The sequence below is a fragment of the Rhineura floridana genome, chromosome 2 (genome assembly GCF_030035675.1).
Source record: "Rhineura floridana isolate rRhiFlo1 chromosome 2, rRhiFlo1.hap2, whole genome shotgun sequence".
Lineage (NCBI taxonomy): Eukaryota > Metazoa > Chordata > Lepidosauria > Squamata > Rhineuridae > Rhineura > Rhineura floridana.
Genome location: NC_084481.1, coordinates 116370513 through 116392379, shown reverse-complemented (window position 1 = coordinate 116392379; position 21867 = coordinate 116370513). Strand labels below are relative to the sequence as shown.

The window sequence follows — 21867 nt, the reverse complement described above, 5'->3', positions numbered from 1 at the left end:
AGTGAACGGGGACCACATGAGCCCAAGGCTCACTCAGGCTCATTCTCAGAGCGCTATACTACTTCCAAACCAGATCAATATTTCCTTTGAGCTATTTACTAGTATCTAATTATTGTGCTAATCTGTTAATGCCACATCAGAGTTCAGTAATAGAAGAAACAATGATCTTGGTGTGAGACAGAGAAGATCCTCCTCCGTGCCTGAGGACTGGAAAGTGGCAAATGTAACGCCAATCTTCAAAAAGGGATCCAGAGGGGATCCCGGAAATTACAGGCCAGTTAGCTTAACTTCTGTCCCTGGAAAACTGGTAGAAAGTATGATTAAAGCTAGATTAACTAAGCACATAGAAGAACAAGCCTTGCTGAAGCAGAGCCAGCATGGCTTCTGCAAGGGAAAGTCCTGTCTCAGTAACCTATTAGAATTCTTTGAGAGTGTCAACAAGCATATAGATAGAGGTGATCCAGTGGACATAGTGTACTTAGACTTTCAAAAAGCGTTTGACAAGGTACCTCACCAAAGGCTTCTGAGGAAGCTTAGCAGTCATGGAATAAGAGGAGAGGTCCTCTTGTGGATAAGGAATTGGTTAAGAAGCAGAAAGCAGAGAGTAGGAATAAACGGACAGTTCTCCCAATGGAGGGCTGTAGAAAGTGGAGTCCCTCAAGGATCAGTATTGGGACCTGTACTTTTCAACTTGTTCATTAATGACCTAGAATTAGGAGTGAGCAGTGAAGTGGCCAAGTTTGCTGACGACACTAAATTGTTCAGGGTTGTTAAAACAAAAAGGGATTGCGAAGAGCTCCAAAAAGACCTCTCCAAACTGAGTGAATGGGCGGAAAAATGGCAAATGCAATTCAATATAAACAAGTGTAAAATTATGCATATTGGAGCAAAAAATCTGAATTTCACATATACGCTCATGGGGTCTGAACTGGCAGTGACCGACCAGGAGAGAGACCTCGGGGTTGTAGTGGGCAGCACGATGAAAATGTCGACCCAGTGTGCGGCAGCTGTGAAAAAGGCAAATTCCATGCTAGCGATAATTAGGAAAGGTATTGAAAATAAAACAGTCGATATCATAATGCCGTTGTATAAATCTATGGTGCGGCCGCATTTGGAATACTGTGTACAGTTCTGGTCGCCTCATCTCAAAAAGGATATTATAGAGTTGGAAAAGGTTCAGAAGAGGGCAACCAGAATGATCAAGGGGATGGAGCGACTCCCTTACAAGGAAAGGTTGCAGCATTTGGGGCTTTTTAGTTTAGAGAAAAGGCGGGTCAGAGGAGACATGATAGAAGTGTATAAAATTATGCATGGCATTGAGAAAGTGGATAGAGAAAAGTTCTTCTCCCTCTCTCATAATACTAGAACTCGTGGACATTCAAAGAAGCTGAATGTTGGAAGATTCAGGACAGACAAAAGGAAGTACTTCTTTACTCAGCGCATAGTTAAACTATGGAATTTGCTCCCACAAGATGCAGTAATGGCCACCGGCTTGGATGGCTTTAAAAGCAGATTAGACAAATTCATGGAGGACAGGGCTATCAATGGCTACTAGCCATGATGGCTGTGCTCTGCCAGCCTAGTCAGAGGCAGCATGCTTCTGAAAACCAGTTGGTGGAAGCCTCAGGAGGGGAGAGTGTTCTTGCACTCGGGTCCTGCTTGCGGGCTTCCCCCAGGCACCTGGTTGGCCGCTGTGAGAACAGGATGCTGGACTAGATGGGCCACTGGCCTGATCCAGCAGGCTCTTCTTATGTTCTTATGTCCTTGTTAGTATCAGAGCTTGGAAAAGTTACTTTTTTGAACTACAACTCCCGTCAGCCCAATCCAGTGGCCATGCTGGCTGGGGCTGACGGGAGTTGTAGTTTTAAAAAGTAAGTTTTCCAAGTTCTGGTTAGTATATAGCTGTGTTTCTCTTTTTAAAGCGTCAACAGGCACTCTTATTTTGCATTGTTAATATGAAAGCATATAAAAGCGAAATTCTAATGTGAAATGAGCTAAAGATAGAGAAACAGCAACTTCTGTAAACAGGAGTAAACAAGTTTAACCAGTTTAAAAAAAAAAAAAGCTAGAAACCACACATATAACTTCCCTCTCCCAAAAACCTTAATCAACAGTAGTTCCAATCTTTCTATTATGCAAGGTATAAATCAAAGGCTCTTACTTTAAGCCTCTTTTATTTTATTTCCAAGTAAACACAATTCTGACTGGGATGAAAATATGATAAAAAATGAGAAGAATTTTTCAATGTGTTAATGTGACTTTTCATTGCAGTACATTTAGTTCTGATAACAAGTATGTTATTTTAAATTTTCCACTCCATCAAAGTTTTCAAGAAACTGTGTTGAAGAGAAAGAAAAATACATGAAAAGTTAAAGACTGAATGCTATATACGTGTGTTTGTTTTTTAAAAAAATGTTATATGACCTCTGACTGCCATGGTGACAGGTTCTGACAGGAAAGAAACACTATTGCTTTAAGATTTTATTAGACAGGGCCTGGATCAGGTAAATTCTTTTTGATTGGCTGAAGGTTCCAGGCAGTTGGAAGTTAACTATCAGGGAGTTAACTGTGAGTTAAGGAGAGCAATTGGATATTTAGAGTTGATTTGAGTTGGAGTGTGGAGTTGGCTGATGAAAGTAGTTGAGGGAAGAACTGAGGCCTATATATTAATACCCAAGTTGTTGTTAATAGTTGTCTGGTGACTTTGGAAACATGATTTGGGTATGACTATTACCAATCGCCAATGGAAAGCTATGTGATCAGCTACACCATACAAGTCTGTTTCAGTTTATGTTTGGGAATATTCTTTAAAACTGTCCCACAGAGGGCATCGTATGCCAATACAACTTTCTTGCATAACTGTTTCTAGCCTAAGTCCTAACCGTTGGCACGGATTCAGGAACTTTCATTTGTGGTGGGATTACCCACCTGTACAAGACTTCTGGAACGTAATTTATTTGGAAATTTCTCATATATTTAATTGCACCATCATCGGGACTCCACATTTTTCATTGTTAAACCTTTGGGATAGACACATAGTGAAGTTTGGTTTTGACATGGATGTTAACAGCTGCGAGGTTCTCAATAGCACAGAAGTGGAAAACCGTGCAAGATCTGCCTTTGCAACTCTGCTATAGGATATTGTGGAATCTGGCTGTTTCTGAAAAAATTACTCATGATATAAGAGTTTCAGCTAGGATGGAGGACCCCGGGAACTATTATGCAGTTTGGTGGGAATTTATTTCTTGTTACAGTTACTAATATTTTGGATTTGCACCCTGCACCAATGCACAAAATATGGATGTCAGGATATTATTAACAGTACTGCCTGTTTCTGTTCTGATATTCTTTTACCTAGCTAATGCAGTCTGATGATTGTATTATCCAGTTAGGATTGTATTTCTGCTCTTTTTGCTTTGTTTTGTTTCTTTGTTATATAATAAAAAAGTTTTAAAAATAGTTGTCTGGTGACAATCAGAAGGGAGCTGATAACTAAGTTGGTCTGAGAGGCTGCCCTGGAAAAAGGTCTTACCAGAGGGAAGTGACATAAGCGGAAGTTTTAACACTGGCTAAACTATCCAAGCAACTGGGAGCGCAATCAGAGGAACTTAGGGTACAGAGTCAGACTACAGAGTCAGACTGACCCCAGTAGCTGGACTGGGTTGTGCGAGTAACTGGCTGGGCTGGGAATTTAGGGAAATTGGCCTAGGAGGGAGGGGAGAGCCACTTAGAGACTGGTGTCAGCAACAGTGTCTCTGGAAGTCTTTAGAACCTGTCAGCAAGCACCTTTAAGGTCCCAAAATAAGTATCTGCATTTCCTTTTGTAAATCGTATCCCCTTAATAAATCTACAAACACTGTTTAAAATTTATCCTGACTCCCAGTGTTGGTATCCATCTCACATGTAAAGCCTTCTATGTACACTACTAGAAGGGTGTTAAAAGTATTTTGTGCAAATTAGTGGCAGCAAAGAGTTAAGGAACCCCATGTTTACATGATACAAGGCTGAGATCCCTGACAGCTCACATACCCATCAGAATTGAATCATGCATACAGTCAGGATTTAATTTATGAAGATATCATACAGAATTTCAACACTACAAGTGAGCATGACATTAATTTAATTTAAACAGTAATAGCTCCTGTACCAGGGATATTGCTATATTTAATGGACAATGATTAAGCAGTTCACCGCCAGGGGACGATGCTGAATTAGACGGATTAATGGTCTGAAACAGCATAACAATTACATTCTGTAGCCCAAAAAAAGATTCAATGCACAAACTTCACACATTCATCTTTCCCAAGTCTATCTTAATTTGTGCATGAAAAATGCCAAATTGTAAGGACAGTCAAAACTATGGCATATTTTTCCTTGTGTTTTAGTGCAAGCCCTAACAAGATGTTTACAATAAAAATGTTAGAAACCAAAACAGAATACAGTAAGAACAACTCCACATATAGGGAGCCCATAATCCATGGGAGGGATAGCAAATGTGGCACCCTCCAGGTGTTGTGGACTACAACTCCCATCATCCCTAACTATTGGCTATCCCTGACCTATCTGAAGTGTGTCCATCTTTGCAAAACAATTTACGACAACGAAAACTATAACCAGGGCAGCCTTAGAAAACAACCAAACCTAAAGCATACAAATGAGCTGACTAATCCAGATTCTTATTGTCTGGCTATCATCTCATGGCATATAAATAATGAACACCGTAACAGGATCAGAGATCCCATATGGACACTCTAAGAAGAGAATGTACATTAAGAGTTACTGTGTCTGCCACTTCTGCACATATTACACTAATAAAAACTCAACCTGATGTGAGCATACTAGATCTCAGGGGTTTGTTTTCTGCTGAAGTGTTATCCTGCTGAGTTGTAAAGCTTTGTTCCTACACCAGATAAAGTTTTGTTCATGCATGGGGCCTAAATATCAAAGACGGATCCTCTTTTGTAAAACATAAACATTAGAGACTTTGGGAACAAGTCAACAATTTTGTCCATGCTGTGGGTACACTACTGATCCCTCCTTTTTTAGACGCCATTTAAACATATATACAGTAATATCTCCATTAACAAATCCTCCAGGAAAGAAGCTCCTTTTAACAAAGTCTTTTTTGGGTGCAGGGGGAAGCACACACACTGACATAGTCAGAATGTGTCTCCATGTCTACTGGATTGTGGTTGCTGCAGGCAGCTCTCTCACATATGGCTGGCATTGCGTTCCTTGCTAAGATGGCACAGGTGCCTCCACAGTAAACAGTGCTGTGGGTGCCCTGGATGCACTGTTTACTACAGATGTGTCTGCTTGAGAATAGGGGAGGATGGCAGAGAGAGAGAGCAATCACAGGGTGGCTGTCCCTTGCCTGCCTGCTTGAGCATATTTGAAGCCTTCAGGTGGTCTGTATGCAAGGCCTATGTGATATTGTTGTTTCATTTCAGACATGCATGTTGTCAGTTTTGAATAAAAAGTATGCTGAAATATGTTGAACTGCTCTTTTTTGTGGTATAGGACCCCATCCCTATTCTCTCCATGTTATTTCTACCTCTGGTACCAAAGTTTCTGTTAAAAAAAGTAATGTCCAGCAGGGCTGTGGAGTTGGTACGCCAAACCTTCGACTCGGACTCCTCTATTTTTCTACTGTCTGACTCCGACTCCACCCAAAATTGCTTCCAACTCCACAGCCCTGGAAAGGGCTGTAAATGTCTTTTTAAATTGGAAGCTCTCATAGGAGCATTTTTATCGCTGCCTGAATATGCGCTGATCTTGGCATCACAGCATTTGTCTTCATATGGGTCCTGTGTCATACACTGACACACAAAATGTTTCCATCTTGAGTTATGGTGAAATGCTCAACTACAGCTGACTTCATGGGAAGCTTCTTTGACATTTTGAATTTATATTTTAAAAAATTTGTCAATCAAAATTTATTTTGAAGCCAGAGTCGAAGTCAGTACATTTCTACCGACTCCGACTCCACCCAAAATTGCTTCCAACTCCGACTCCACAGCCCTGATGTCCTGGAATGCATCTACTTCATTAACTGAGGTATTACTGTATATTAAGCTACTAATTATGTGTATTGTATCCAACATCAGTATGAAAAATTGGATATGAGAGTCCTTAATGCCATGACTCACAATAAAAAGAGTCTGTCCACAAGGGAAAATAATCTTTAAAAAAAATTCAGCAGAAGTATCTGATTACAGCAACTATACTATGGCAGAAATCCTGAAACCGCTTCCTCACAAGTAGCCTATGTGACGTTCATAAGACTTTAATGTAGGAATAATTGATTTCAAGATCCCAGCACAATTAAATTTTCTCATGTGCATAAGAACATAAGAAGAGCCTGCTGGATCAGGCCAGTGGCCCATCTAGTTCAGCATCCTGTTCTCACAGTGGCCAACCAGGTGCCTGGGGGAAGCCTGCAAGCAGGACCCGAGTGCAAGAACACTCTCCCCTCCTGAGGCTTCCAGCAACTGGTTTTCAGAAGCATGCTGCCTCTGACTAGGGTGGCACAGCACAGCCATCATGGCTAGTAGCCATTGATAGTCCTGTCCTCCCATGAATTTGTCTAATCTTCTTTTAAAGCCATCCAAGCTGGTGGCCATTACTGCATCTTGTGGGAGCAAATTCCATAGTTTAACTATGCGCTGAGTGAAGAAGTACTTCCTTTTGTCTGTCCTGAATCTTCCAACATTCAGCTTCTTTGAATGTCCAAGAGTTCTAGTATTATGAGAGAGGGAGAAGAACTTTTCTCTATCCACTTTCTCAATGCCATGCATAATTTTATACACTTCTATCATGTCTCCTCTGACCCGCCTTTCTCTAAACTAAAAAGCCCCAAATGCTGCAACCTTTCCTCGTAAGGGAGTCGCTCCATCCCTTTGATCATTCTGGTTGCCCTCTTCTGAACCTTTTCCAACTCTATAATATCCTTTTTGAGATGAGGCGACCAGAACTGTACACAGTATTCCAAATGCGGCCGCACCATAGATTTATACAACAGCATTATGATATCGACTGTTTTATTTTCAATACCTTTCCTAATTATCCCTAGCATGGAATTTGCCTTTTTCACAGCTGCCGCACACTGGGTCGACATTTTCATCGTGCTGTCCACCACAACCCCAAGGTCTCTCTCCTGGTCGGTCACCGCCAGTTCAGACCCCATGAGCGTATATGTGAAATTCAGATTTTTTGCTGCAATATGCATAATTTCACACTTGTTTATATTGAATTGCATTTGCCATTTTCCCGCCCATTCACTCAGTTTGGAGATATCTTTTTGGAGCTCTTCGCAATCCCTGTTTGTTTTAACAACCCTGAACAATTTAGTGTCGTCAGCAAACTTGGCCACTTCACTGCTCACTCCTAATTCTAGGTCATTAATGAACAAGTTGAAAAGTACAGGTCCCAATACTGATCCTTGAGGGACTCCACTTTCTACAGCCCTCCATTGGGGGAACTGTCCGTTTATTCCTACTCTCTGCTTTCTGCTTCTTAACCAATTCCTTATCCACAAGACCTCTCCTCTTATTCCATGACTGCTAAGCTTCCTCAGAAATCTTTGGTGAGGTACCTTGTCAAACGCTTTTTGAAAGTCAAAGTACACTATGTCCACTGGATCACCTCTATTTATATGCTTGTTGACACTCTCAAAGAATTCTAATAGGTTACTGAGACAGGACTTTCCCTTGCAGAAGCCATGCTGGCTCTGCTTCAGCAAGGCTTGTTCTTCTATGTGCTTAGTTAATCTAGCTTTAATCAGACTTTCTACCAGTTTCCCAGGGACAGAAGTTAAGCTAACTGGCCTGTAATTTCCGGGATCCCCTCTGGATCCCTTTTTGAATATTGGCATTACATTTGCCACTTTCCAGTCCTCAGGCACGGAGGAGGACCTGAGGGACAAGTTACATATTTTAGTTAGCAGATCAGCAATTTCACATTTCAGTTCTTTGAGAACTCTCGGGTAGATGTCATCTGGGCCTGGTGATTTGTCAATTTTTATATTGTCCGTTAAGCCTAGAACTTCCTCTCTCGTTACCACTATTTGTCTCAGTTCCTCAGAATCCCTTCCTGCAAATGTTAGTTCAGGTTCAGGGATCTGCCCTATATCTTCCACTGTGAAGACAGATGCAAAGAATTCATTTAGCTTCTCTGCAATCTCCTTATAGTTCTTTAGTACACCTTTGACTCCCTTATCAACCAAGGGTCCAATCGCCTCCCTAGATGGTCTCCTGCTTTGAATGTATTTATAGAATTTTTTGTTGTTGGTTTTTATGTTCTTAGCAATGTGCTCCTCAAATTCTTTTTTAGCATCCCTTATTGTCTTCTTGCATTTCTTTTGCCAGAGTTTGTGTTCTTTTTTATTTTCTTCATTCGGACAAGACTTCCATTTTCTGAAGGAAGACTTTTTGCCTCTAAGAGCTTCCTTGACTTTGCTCATGCATATTTATTTTTTATTATATTGGCCTTGAAAAACCACAGAACATTAAAGGTGTCAGTTCTGTGATAATAATTTTAAAAAAGGAAAATGGGATGGAGAGAGCACTGATATATTTGAGCGACTAACTTTAAACCTTTTTTTTAAATAACATGTTTAACCTTTTTTTAAAAAAAGTCTTCAAAGCTTTAAAAAATGTTTTTAAAGTTGTTTTAATGTATTTTAATGTCTGTTTTTATGATGTTTTAAAGTATTTTTGGTGCTTTTGTTTGCCACCCTGGGCTTCTGCTGGAAGGGCAGGTTATAAATCAAATAATAAATAAATAAATACTAACTACAGTACTGTGGGGGGATTTACAGTCAGAGGTATACAAACCATGAGAACTCCCCTCACAGCATTATAAGGAGTGCTTTCCCCTTCCAGATTCCTCAGAAAACTCTCCATCCACCCCCCACTATTATATAACAGCTCTTAGATATGAAGCTACCAGTCAGTGCTGAACCTCTTTAGCGCTATACAGCACAGAAAAGGAAGGTTTCTGGAGAAAGCAGGGGCAAGAGAGAGGTGTCCTTTTCCTCCTTCCCCACCACCTCCTGAAACTATCCCTGTTCCATGGGACCAGGCCTTCTCTTTCAGATCAGCTGGAACCCTCTACAGGAGCACTCCTATTAGAGGCTGGGGATACACTGCAACACTTTTTTGGGTCCTCAATTTTTCCTTCTGACTGTTAACTTTGTGTTCCTGTACTTATCAGCAGTGTAGCAAAACAGGGCCACTCACAAACAAAAGTGTCCCAAGAACGTACCTTCCATATAACTGAGGGACCCTATAGATATGAAGAAACATGTTACTTTGATAAAACAAAAAATAAAAAATTGAAGGAAAGAGCTCTAAAACATGAGCATGCTCATTGTCCAATAGGAGACATGCAAAAGAGAGTGAATTGGCCTACTTCAGCCCAAGGATAATTGGCCTACTTCAGCCCAAACAGATTAAAGCAGGGGTCACCGCCTTTTTGTACCTGTGGACACATTTCAAATTTTGAGAAAGTGCAGTTTGTTTCAATCACAAATCAGCTGATGTGGGTAGCATGGCATACCACAAAATGAGAGAGAGTACAGCAATTACTCCCTCCCAGGTCAATCTCATGCTCATCCTTAAAGTCAGCAATGTTCTGCTGGTTCTGATTGAGGAGATCACACAATATTGATTGTTCCCCATGCACAATAATGCAGTTGCTGTCTAACAAAAACAAGGAACATCCCCCAGTCTCAGGAAAAATATACAAGGTGGCCACACCATGCTCAGTATTACACACACAGCAAAATGTGTATTCACTGGACATACAGACCAGACACGCATGCACTTCTCATTTCTCTCCCTCTCACACACAGGCCACACATTCATACATACCCCCCCTCACACACACACAGCATACTTGATCAACAGCACCCCTCCCCAAAAAAGCCCTTCCACAGGTTAAAGAAGTGCCTGCCACCTGCTCCACATGCTGGTGGGCATCAACCAGATGAGTGAATGGGGTGATCCCCATTGCTCCTTCCTCCCCCCACAATTCTGGCATTAGAAAAAAGAGCCTCTCTGCATGGGACAAACCAAAGAGCAAAGCAAGTGCCCACCACCCGCTCTACACCACTGGCGGGCAGCAAACAAGATGGATCACTAGGCATGGGGGGTTATCCCTGCCACTTCTCTACCCCCACCCAATAATTCCAAACCAATTGGAATACAAGGGGGCAGACCTTTCCAGCTCCAGTAACTGCTTTGCCATTTCCACAGCACAATTTATACAAGGGTCATCAATCTGGTGCTCTCAGGCATCAAAGAAGGCCTTTGCAGGCATCACCACGCCTAAAGGAACTGGGTTGCTGATCCCCAGCTGGATAGATGATGTTCAGGGTTTGTGGCTAGAGTCCATGAAGTGTGCATCCCCAGACCCAAACTCAACCCTCCAGTCCAGCCTGAAGTTAGCTTTTAAGAGATCTGACTCCTCTGAAGTTAGAAGAATCCTGAAGGTGGGGTTTATTGGGATTGGAAGAAAAGTGCCTGACCCAATTCTAATTAATCCCCTTCAAAGGTCTCTTTCAGTTTGCAGTAACGGCAGAGCCCTAAAAGCTTAAAGCATCCTGGAGTGGGGAACATGCACTGTGAGGCCTGATGTTCTGAATCAATCCCCCCCCATTATTCACTATAGCACTGCGACTGTATGGGATATTCTTAGCCTTGGATTTCAGCAGTCAGCACTATAATGCAGTTGCCTTGAAGCTGAACAGGATGCTAGTCATCTAGTCTCAGATCTCAGCAGTCTTGAGCTATAGTACTGAAGGGAGGAGGGATTTTTCAGTTGTGTACATCCCTCCTTAATACCTTACAGACCTTCCAGCTAGTAATACTGAGAAGTTCAATTCCCAATTTTTTTTTACTTCATTAAGAACATCAAAGCGATTTACAAGAAGTTAAAAAAACAACCACCATACAATAAAAACATAAAAAAATAAAAACAAAGGTCAACTATTGCAAAAAGACATCATCTTAACTGCCTGAATAAATCTGGCAGAACATAAAGGTTTTCAGCAGGTGTTTAAAAATTAAATCAGAAAGCGCCTGCTGAATCTCTGTTGGCAAACCATTCCAGAGAACTGGGCTGATCACAATGAAGGCTTGATTTCATGTCAGTGTTAAATGAGCCTCACCAACTCAGTAGATCACCAAAGCTGCTCCTGCAGATGATCTCAATAATCGAGCAGGGATACAAGGACTCAGGCCCTAAGATACCCTGGACCTAAGTTGTTCAAGGCTTTGTAAATTAATACAAGGACCTTGAACCTGGCTTAGTAGTGGATGGGCAGCCAGTGCAGATGTTTTAAGAGTGGTGTCACATGTCATCGGCCATGTCCTCCCATCAGCAGTCTTGCTGCTGCATTTTGCACCAGCTGCAACTTCTGAACCAGGGTCAAGGGCAGCCCCACAAAGAGCACATTGCAGTAATCCAGTCTTGAGGTTACCAACACATGGACTACAGAGATCAGGTTATCCCTTTCCAGGAATGGTTGTAGCTGCTAAACCAGACAAAACTGGTAAAAGGCACTCCTAGCCACAGAGGATAATTGAGCTTCTAGTGACAAAGATGAATCCAGGACTTGGCCTTTCAGAGGGAGCGCAACCCCATCCAGAACAGGTAACTTTCCTATCTCTTGGACATGCGAACCACCTATTCAAAAAGTCTCAGTCTTCCCAAGATTCAAGCACAGTTTATTGGCCCTCATACAGTCCACTACAACATTCAGACACTGATCCTGAGGGTTCACAGCTTCTCCTGATTCAGATGTTCTGGAGAAATATTTGTCTGTCAAATGACTCTCATAAAAATTACTTTGACTTATTAAGAAAGCCTCTTTAGCCCTTTGAAGGTGGCATCCTTCCCCCCACCCCCCGATATATGTTGGGAGATAAATTCTGCCAAACATGACCCCTCCAAGAAATTCCTGGCTTGTGTTGCTGATAACTTTCTCCTACAGATAGTGGAGGAAGGAACTAGAGGATCATCTATCCTTGACTTGATTCTAACCAATAGGTCCCTTCCAACTCTACTATTCTATGATTCATAGATTCTCAAACAGGAGACGTTCCATCCGACCTAGTGAAATCCAAAAGACAGCACAAGGCCTAAAAAGTCTGAATTCAGCTGCAGACCTCCTAGATAGCCTTGGACAAGTAATTCTCAGCCTCAGCTTTTTATATGCATAATGCAAGCAAAGGTGACCTATCTGTTTTACACAAAAACAAAAAAGAAAGATTTGTAAAACCTTTTGAATACAATCCCAAAACAGAATCCTTATGTGCATTGCATTGAGCCTATGAAACTCTTACAACTTGGACTTCAGCAATTACTTTTGCTGGTAGGAGAGTTCCATTTGTGCATCGAAGCTGCAAGGATAACTAGATAGGCATATTTTTTTTTATCTCCCAGCATAATACATTCCAAAATGTATTCAACCAGGAAGATTTAAAAAAGTTAGTGGCTATTTAGCATATTAAAACTGAATATTATCTTTGAAAACAACACTTTTAATGTGCGAGCAGAAATATTCTGATTGAACTTTCAGACCAAGTCTATCAAGACCAGGCTGGCTGGCATTAAATGTATTTACTTTGGACCATTTCTATACCACTTCATATATAAAGTATATCTAAGCAGTGTACAGCAAATTGAAAAACACATATCACAAAATTATACAATAAAACCATCAATACAAAAATAAATCAATATAATACTAATAAATATATATTGATGTCAGTACCATAATTGAGTATTGATGGTAATGCCTTCTCCTAACGCACCTCCCAACTCAACACCTCCCGACCTCCTTGCTCTCACCCAGAACTCCAGCCTCACTCAGAGGTCACCCCATGATCTCTCACTAAAAGGGAGTCCCCTGAACCTGCTGACTTCACGCTAGTCTCTCAGTCTAGGATTTATGGGCAGGCACCAAGATTTGATGGAGCTTCCTAAGGCTACTCATACCTATGTGCCATTCAGCAATCAATCAGCTGCACACACCCAGTTCCATGCTACAGCAGATGGAGGCTGCAATCCAATACATGTCTACTCAGAGGTAAGCTCCACTGGGTTCAATGGGACATTCTCCAAGATAAGTATGTATTGGATTGCAACTCTGGTTAGTGTCCAGGGTGGGACTGTGGAGCAAATGATGGCAAATAGGACTCCACTCGTAGTTCCCTCTCTGACCTCTAAACACCTGGAATGCAAGCGTTTGAAGCTATACTGCATTCTTTTGAAAATGTGGCTGCAGTATTTAAAGGGAACAATAAAACTGCCACTGCCAATTTCAAAATCAGTACAAAATACACACACTAGTTACCCAATTCACAATTTTCTTAAAAGTTCCAATAATCAATTATTTAAAGAACTACAGTACGGTGTGGTAAGAGGAAAAAATTCTTCATCTGAGGTAAATGATGTCAATTTTTATAATCAGATATAAATTTCAGTTTCAAAATAATAATAAGTTTTCAGGATATGTTTTTACCTGTGATGTTTGGCCCTGCAACTTAGCAAGCTGAGCAGTTCGAATGTTTAAAGACTGACTTCTTGTAACTGTTGCTCCAGAAGCAGATTTCCCACTAACTTTTCTTTCAAGATGACATTTCCCTGGGGATTTCTCCTCCAGCAGCACAGCATCCCAAGGATCTTCTACAACTGTACTACAAGTCACCTTTGCACCATCTTCGGCTGTATATAATATATCCATGCTGTCTACTTTTGGTTTACTTAAAGGATCCAAATCCAACCAATCAAATTTACTAATATCATTGGAGTTTTCAGAGGTTGACAAATTAACTATAGATTTAGTACCAGTCACTTCTAAGTCTGTGCTTGACCTCCCATTTTTTAGAAATTCTGAAGTGCTTGCTATCTTATCAAATACTTTTGCCATTTCAGGGGTGAGTGTTGGATGATATACGGGCAAACTTCTCTGTGGATGGAAAGCTGAAGTAGCAGGCAGTGCATATGAAATGTACTGGGATCTCTCTGGAAGACTTAGATAAATAGGCTTTGTAGATTGATAAGCAGACATACCTGGATGGAGGCCATTCTGAAAGATACCAACATGTTTATTGTAAGAGGTTGCTGGGTATATAGAAGGTACATGGCAGGTAGATGACCCAGGTAACCCCAGCGTCCACTGTCCTGTTTGAACAGTAGGACCAGCATAAAACTGTGAAGAAAACGATGGCCTTAGCACAGGAGTTGTTGGCAATGTAGGTGATTTGCTGGATTCAAAATTGTCCTCTAGCAGTAGTTTCTCTAGCTCAGCATGGGTAAGTTTTTCTACCTCAATTGTATTTAATTTATCATCCATCTTTTTCTTGGCATCAGACTCTGGAAACACCATAAGATCATGGTCCTGTTTTCTGTGGGATTGTACAGTTGGCCAAGAATTGCTTAAAATGTCAATGCTTTGTCTATTACCAGCCACCACTCTTTCCTTTTGCATCTTAGCTAGAGCCTCAGCTTCCATCTGCAATGCCTCTTCTTTGTCCACATCTTTTGCCCTTGCTGTGCCCAAAGATGGTGATGAACGTTGTTTGACTTCATTGGTGCTAGATATTTGGGCCATGCTGTGAAAACAGATGTCCATTAACAACTCCAGTCACCTCTTCTGAAAATCCTTGGTCCAGAATGTTCAAACCAGTTTCAGTAGCGCTGGAAGGCACAAAAGAAAAAAAACACCTTGTTTAAAAAAACAAAATTTACAAAATCAAATGCAAAATAAATGACTTAAGTTCCTTATTCCCATTCTTGAGTTCAAACTACTAGACACAAGGCTTTATAGCTTTCAGGGAGCAAAAGGAGCCATTGTAAGAATCCAGACAAACTTCCCACAGTTTGTTCAAGATGAAGTAAAGCACCTCTACAAAATTCTAAGCAATAATGAAGTGTGCTGCTTTTACTGGCCAACAGTTGCACTTTGTTGGTATGCTTTGGAACTGATTTCTGGTCTTAATTCATTCCTCTCCAGCTTCCAGATTAAGTTTGCACTGTTTGAGAGGAGATAAACATTTCAACAAGTCTTCCAAGTACCTGATCCTACCTACAACTGCTCTTGTTTGATGAGCAGGTAGTGATGGCAGTTACATTCAAGTTATATCCCCCTGCTCCCAAACCAAGTTTCTAATAATTTCATCTCACAGCACCTGCCCAGTGGTGTTTATATAGAGCTATACACTATTCTATCCACTTTAACTCAAGTGATGTATCAGGGAGAGGGAACCTGCACCCCACAGCACTCACCTAATTTCATGTAGGTGGCAAGGAGAGGGAAACATGGGGAGCACAATAAAACTAATATCCTTAGAAAATCTTCCCACTAATAAATTGAGAAGTACAGAAATACAAATCACTTTCTGGTCTTGAAACATTCAATGAGTTTCTAATGGAAAGAAATCCAATTACCTAAAAGTACAGACAATCCTACCATCTGCTCATTACCACCAGCATTTAATAAACATCTAAACAATTTAGTTATCAAACAAAGTTGCAATATAAATAGCTTTTAAAAATGGATTAAATGAAACTGCTGATTATTTCACTGAGCAAATATGTTAATATTACAGGTAGGTTCCTCTCCCCCTGCAGTCCCCTCCTCATTGCTTCAAAGGATTCCCCAATCCTCTGGAGCATTGAGGGCTTCAGGAATTGCTGAAGATTGCCTCAATCCCTGTTACACTGAGGGAAAGTCCGCTGGCTTAAAGAGCCTTCCATCAGTGGGTGGGCACCAACTGAATACAACCCAAAGCGAGTACTATCACACGAGTTCATACATCTTAGTAAGGACTTTACAAACAATATCAAAACTTTTGTATTTGAATGCATTCTGTATAGTTTTGTTATTAAACTCCTGAACACAGGAACTACCCATAAATAGTGCCTTCACCTTGTCAGAATTCAGCTTCAGTTTATTGGCCCTGATCTAGCCCACAATAGTCTCCACACAACAGTTTCTTTTTGAAAAAAGCAACTGATATAATAATAATAAGTGCAAAACAATGACAAGGTTATTCTTCTGTATAGCCTCCTCCCTCCTTACTCTGCTCCTGCCCTTGGCCTCAAACTACCTTCCTGTCTGAAAATAATAAAAAGGAACAAGTTAAACATAACAAACATTAAGACAAAACTTTAAAAGGGGGGATTAGTATACATAGTGGACGGGGATCTTTATTCCTGTGTTTATGCATAGATGGGAATCTGCCCCTTTCCTAGGATCAAGCAGTTTACAGGAACAAGATCACTGCAAGATGAGAAATGGATGTGAGAGAGACAGTGTATCACACTTTTAAAAAATCTAGCAGGTTTTCTTCTAGTTGAGAAATATGTAGTCTCAGAGGCCTCTGTAATATCACAGGTGTCTTTCCAGAGTCATTACCCAGCAAAGGTGTGCTTGCAGGTAAGACTACAGTGTGCAACTCTCCCTCTACCAGACTGTGGTGGTAACAGAGAAAGTACTCTCTCATGTCACTACACAGTGAACCAAGCCTACCCACAGGGGAAGCAGAGCCTCCCCTGCCAACCACAGGGCCCAGGATGGATATATGAGAGAAGGTGCTTTGACAAATAACTGGGACTCAGGGCATAAACGGCTTTAAAAACCAACACTAATACCTTAAATCAGTCCTGGTAGCATATAGGCAACCATATCTCACAGAATCGTGGTTACATGACTGTCTACGGATGCACCAATAAATTATCTTGTGGCAGCACACTGCTCTAGCTGCAATGTCCAGACTGTCTTCAAGGGTAGCCCAATGCAGCATACATAACAGCAATCTAAACTATGGATCACTGTGGCAAGGCTATCCCGATGCAGGAATGGTCATTGCTGGCATGTCACCCAGAACTGGTAAAAAGCACTCCTTGCCACTGAAGCCAATTGTACCTCAAAGGATAGCACTGGATCCAGGATTATCCTGAGACTACGGACCGCTCATTCAGGGAGAGTGCTGCTTCCTCTAGAGTAGGCTGTACACTCAACTCCTGGATACAGAACCTGTCCATCAATGGTGCCTTCACCTTGTCAGAATTCAACTTCAGTTATTGGCCTTGATCCAACTCATAATTGGCTCCAGACAACAGTTGTGCATTGACACAACTTCATCTAGTTCAGATGCAATAGTGAAAGAGAGCTGGGTGTCATCCATATATTGGTGTCACCAACATGGAGTCCCACTACTACTGGAGGAAGCAGGAGGGACTGGTGATATTCATCAATTCCTCCTTCCCTCTGCAACCCTTGAAACTTTGCTCCAGACCCTCCAGGACAGCACGGGGCAGCATGTGGAGCTGCAAGGGAAAGGAACAAAAATAATCTCCCCACCTTTTCTCCAGTGGAAGCCTTTCCTGGATCTTGAAAGTGGCGCTCTGGAGCCAAGCCACTATCCATTAAATCTTACAAGATGAGAGCCCTAGAATACATTAATGGGACTGCCCAAGGCTTGTACAGTAAAGTTATCAAGATTACACAATACTGCAATCTTTACAAACAACAAAATTACCATAGGATTCAATCTTGAAGTTACCAACATTATCTTGAATCACTCATATTAAAAGAGATATGGTGGGGTGGCCATGGATCAGTGGCAGAGTATATCTTCTGCACATGGAACATCCCAGGTACAATATCCCTGGCACATCCAGGTAAAGCTGGGTAGACTCATTTGAAAATGTGGGTAGCTGCTCCTAGGTGGACCAATCACCTGATATAGTACAAGGCAGCTTTACGTATGATGTGTCAGAATGTTCAAATGAGGAGTTCAATATGCCAACATTGCATGCCGACTTTGTTATAGTAAATAAAATTATGTGAATGGAATCTTTACTTCTGCATCACAAAGCGGCAAGGGCAATATACGCAGAATAACCACCAAAAAAAAGCCTACCACAAAGGACAATGGAATATGGTGGGTGGAGGAGACACATTCCTTAGGGGGAAAGATCCTGTAAAAAGATATGTAGGGGTATGCAGTAAGAAACCATAGAAAAAATATAGGGAAAATGTGAATTTCCCTCAGTTTTCCTTGATGATAGCTTTTATTTCTACTTTCAGGGTTTGCCACCCTCTACTTCTCTTTCTTATGCCCAACTTAACATGCAAAAGCATAAAGGCAAGAAACAGGGAACTCACAAGGAAAAGCAAATTTGTGGATAATTCTCAATTCCTGCAGAATCAAAATTTCAGTTATGGCCTGTTTTAAACTGGTGGCAGAAGCAACAGGTTTTCTAATCATTCACAGTTATATTGAGCTATTCAGTTTATTTTTCTTCTTTGTCTTTCAGTGCATACTAAATATAGAGATTCCATGAATATATTAAACTCCACTGAACGGCTATAAACTAGCACAACCTATACTTATACTCCCACCATATATGTATGTGTCAGTTCTTATCAGCTGTTACTTCAAATAGAACTGTACACAGAATACATTTACATTTCTCATGCTTCTTTGAATCCCAACACCTTTACATTTCTGTGAGATATAAAACTGCCTACTGAGCCCTTTGAAAGACAAACATTTAAGATCAAAAGTAGTATCATATACAAGTGGAGTTTAGCTTGAGTCTAGCAATTTTGCCTTTTCCGTTTACCACAATATCATCTTCCTTAGTTCCGTAGTCTTGAAACTATGTCATGATTCCTCTCCAGAAAACTGGACATGTGAGTTAGAAAAAGGCAGTTGCATAGTAATACAGAATGCAATTTATATGTTCTTCTTACAGCTTCTATATCAAAAATCTAGTAAAGAGTATAAGCACTCAGCAGTTACAAGCTCTCTCACATCAAAGTGACTACACATCTGAAAAGCAGCCTAGAGAAAGCTCAGCATCTAAGCATCAGATTTTCAAAAGCAAACCCACTTTAAACTCTTTAGAATCAAATGCCAATCAACTAAAATCAATGAAGCTCTTCACCCACCCAGGTAAGCCAAGATGCTTATGATATCTTGAGTTAAACGGCCAGTAACAAATACTGCCCCTTATACCTTGTGGGTCCACAAATAAAATCAAATACTACTAGTCTCAGAAAATAAAACCAAGGGGTTCTACTGTAGTTTGTGCAAGCACTCATAGGAACATCATAGCATTATGTTTTGTTGTTTTAGCATCTAGCATTACTGCACACCTGGAATAACACCAATGATAATCAAGTCTTGCTGGTCGTACAAACGTTTTACGACTTGTGGTACCCAAGGGCCTTTGGCCATAGAAACCTACTCTTATGCACCACAGCATCTATTACCATGGTTAATTACTACTTTGAGGATTGATCACATGGATATCGGTGTTACACCAGCAGCATTTACAACTACTGTCAAAACATGCTAGTGTATAAGCGATCATATGTCTCTGTTGCACACCAACCTGCCTAAGGATGTTCAAGCCATCATTATTAGGCCCCACACAAACCAACGCGGTGGAAATTTGCCGCAATAAGTCAGAGTTAGAGCTATTCTGTGTCTTTCAATAACATACGATTAGCAGACGACACAGCCTGTTGTGTGTCAAAAATTCCTGCTCTTCGAGGCCAAGCAGGGGGAGGGGGAAGGAAGAGAGAGACTATTCTTCTGCTGCCCTATTTTCAGTAAGATAGCTTGGAGAAGGCCTCCTTATCTGCTCAAGTGTCTCCTTTCCCGAAATGGAGCCACAGGGAGGAAGGCAGCTCCTCCTCGGCGCCACCTTAATTGGCTGGCCTTGGCGCCCTCGGCATTACAAACCAAGCAGCACAGCCCCCTCATTCATTCCTTCTCCTACAGAGGCTGTGGGGTTTAGCGAAAAAGTCCCCCCTACCAAAGCGGGGGGAGGGGGGACTCGGGCAGACTCTGCCTAGGCTGTTGAGTGCAAGGGATTTCAGGGTGGAAGAGAGGAAGCGAGGCCTCAGCAACGGGAAAGCAGACGACCCAGAGGCTGAGCCAAGCTTACACTGGGATGCACTCAGCCGGAGGAAGCTCTCCGTCAGCCAAGTCCCGTTTCAGTTGCAACAAACGCCTCAGGAATTTCTCTCTCTTCTCATGCACCAGTTGGTCCTCATAGCCGACCTTTCTAATCGAGGAGCTAGCCTTTCTTTTGTCCCGCTCACCTCAGGGCGCCTCCATCCCGAAACACCAGCCGTCGCCGAACCCGTTTTCCCGTCGTCCCCGCCGCGGCGAAAGTTACTGGCGAGATCAATACCAAACCCTCTTCTTCTCCTTCCCCGCCTCTTTTGCTCTCCGCGCTGGGCCGGCTCTTGCTACCGTCGTATGTTCACTTCCGGCTCTGAGCAAGCTTAGGCAAACTGAGGGAAAGGGACTAGGCGGAGCAACAGGAGGACGGGCTGAGTGTGGGAAAGCGACCCGCCTCTGATATGTTGATTGCTCACAGTGCTCTCCTAAAGCAGGCTGATATGACAAGTCTGAATAGTAAACCAACCAATTCGGGTTTTTCAAATTTGGGAAACAAGCTTTCGGGTTATACAGAACGCTTCGTCAGACGTGTAGAATAACAGAAACGCCATTCCTGGACTGCTGTCACATAGAGTTGCTACTTCTTTTCTCCTGTCTGCCTTTAATAGTTGTGCGACACAACAAAAATTCAGCGGGTGAAGCCTTTCTCAGCCTGCAGGAGCAATGAGAGGAGAGTGCTTCACCAGTTGAACTTTATCTTGTCACGTGGCTGTTGCACAGGTGCAGGAGATTTACAACCCTTCTCACACACCACCTTAAGTTGTTACATCATTCTCTGTACATGTACTTTTAATTGCTTTAGGAAGTGCCTGGATACTGACCAAAGTGCGATACATTGTCACCTGAACACTGCCCTCTTCCCATATCCTCCTGCCACGTGGGCAGGGCCAGTGAGTATATAGGAGGTGAGTGTAAGAGGCAAAGTTCTCCATCCAGTGTTTCTTACTAGAAAGAATTGTGGGGTGTTACCTTTTTGTCACAGTGCCTTTTAACAGCTGCAAACACCCAAAAATTCAACAGGTAATGTTCATCTCCATGGTTGTTACATAGCTGCTTAAAGACACAGGATTCCTGAAATTGGGGAGAATGCCATTACTCCTCCCTTGCCAGACAGAATAAATTCCCCACCCCTGAAATAGTAGAACTATTATTAATTGCAACTAACTACTAGAACTTAAAAATTTGGCCAAAAGTGGAGTGGCAACACTAGCATAAGAACTTCCTTAGAAAGCATAGTTCAAACAGTAGTTTTCCACAGAAATCAAAAACCCTCTCACTCCTAATCTCACTGGCTGTCTCCTATCATGGGTGGCGGCAAACAGCAGTGGGGTGACTGAGAGGGGTTGGATTTCATACAAAGTTCCGGACAACGTGACTTTTGTTCTTGCCGACGTGCTGTTTATGGCAGCATCTATGATCAGCACGTCAGGACCAGGCTGGGGATGTCGCCTATTTCGGCATGGGTGACTGCATTTTACAGCAGTAAGGACAACACGGTGATCCTTTATTTTACTCCTTGGCCATCAGTCGGTATTCCGGGCAGAAAATAATATGTTTTAAACACAGAGAGTATACCAGTAGAAAGAATAGTAGGAAGCTGCCTTTTCAAATCTGATTGTTGGACTTGGAACAATCATTTTGCTTTTTAAACTAACACACTTTTCTCTTAAAACAGAACCCAGAAGTAAATGTTTGGTTGGCGCTAGTTAAAGGATTCATTGACAGGTTAGCTTGTACTGAGCATAGGTTTGTATAGCGTCATGATAAAAGTGTCATATCCATAGATTCAAAGAAGAGGGAGAGAATAAGCAATTAATCATCATTTCCTCTTCCTATCATGAGATCTAAGTAAGCAAGTTGTGTGAATTACTGG

At 41.7% G+C, this 21867-nt stretch overlaps 1 protein-coding gene across 3 annotated transcripts in view; it reads right to left on the bottom strand.

Moving 5' to 3' along the window:
• Positions 1 to 20667, bottom strand: part of PIK3C2A (phosphatidylinositol-4-phosphate 3-kinase catalytic subunit type 2 alpha) — an 89826-nt gene extending 69159 nt beyond the window's left edge. The window contains exons 1-2 of one of the 3 annotated variants that reach the window (XM_061610250.1): positions 20091 to 20667; positions 13529 to 14706 (exon numbers count right to left, since the gene is read on the bottom strand). In XM_061610250.1, the coding sequence (XP_061466234.1) occupies positions 13529 to 14641 (1113 nt within the window). In that variant the 5' untranslated portion in view covers positions 14642 to 14706; positions 20091 to 20667. Of the gene's footprint in view, positions 1 to 13528; positions 14707 to 19416; positions 19483 to 20090 lie in introns of those variants that run through there. The other 2 variants (XM_061610249.1, XM_061610251.1) reach the window with 2 other exon arrangements.
• Between the last annotated feature and the right edge of the window lie 1200 nt (positions 20668 to 21867).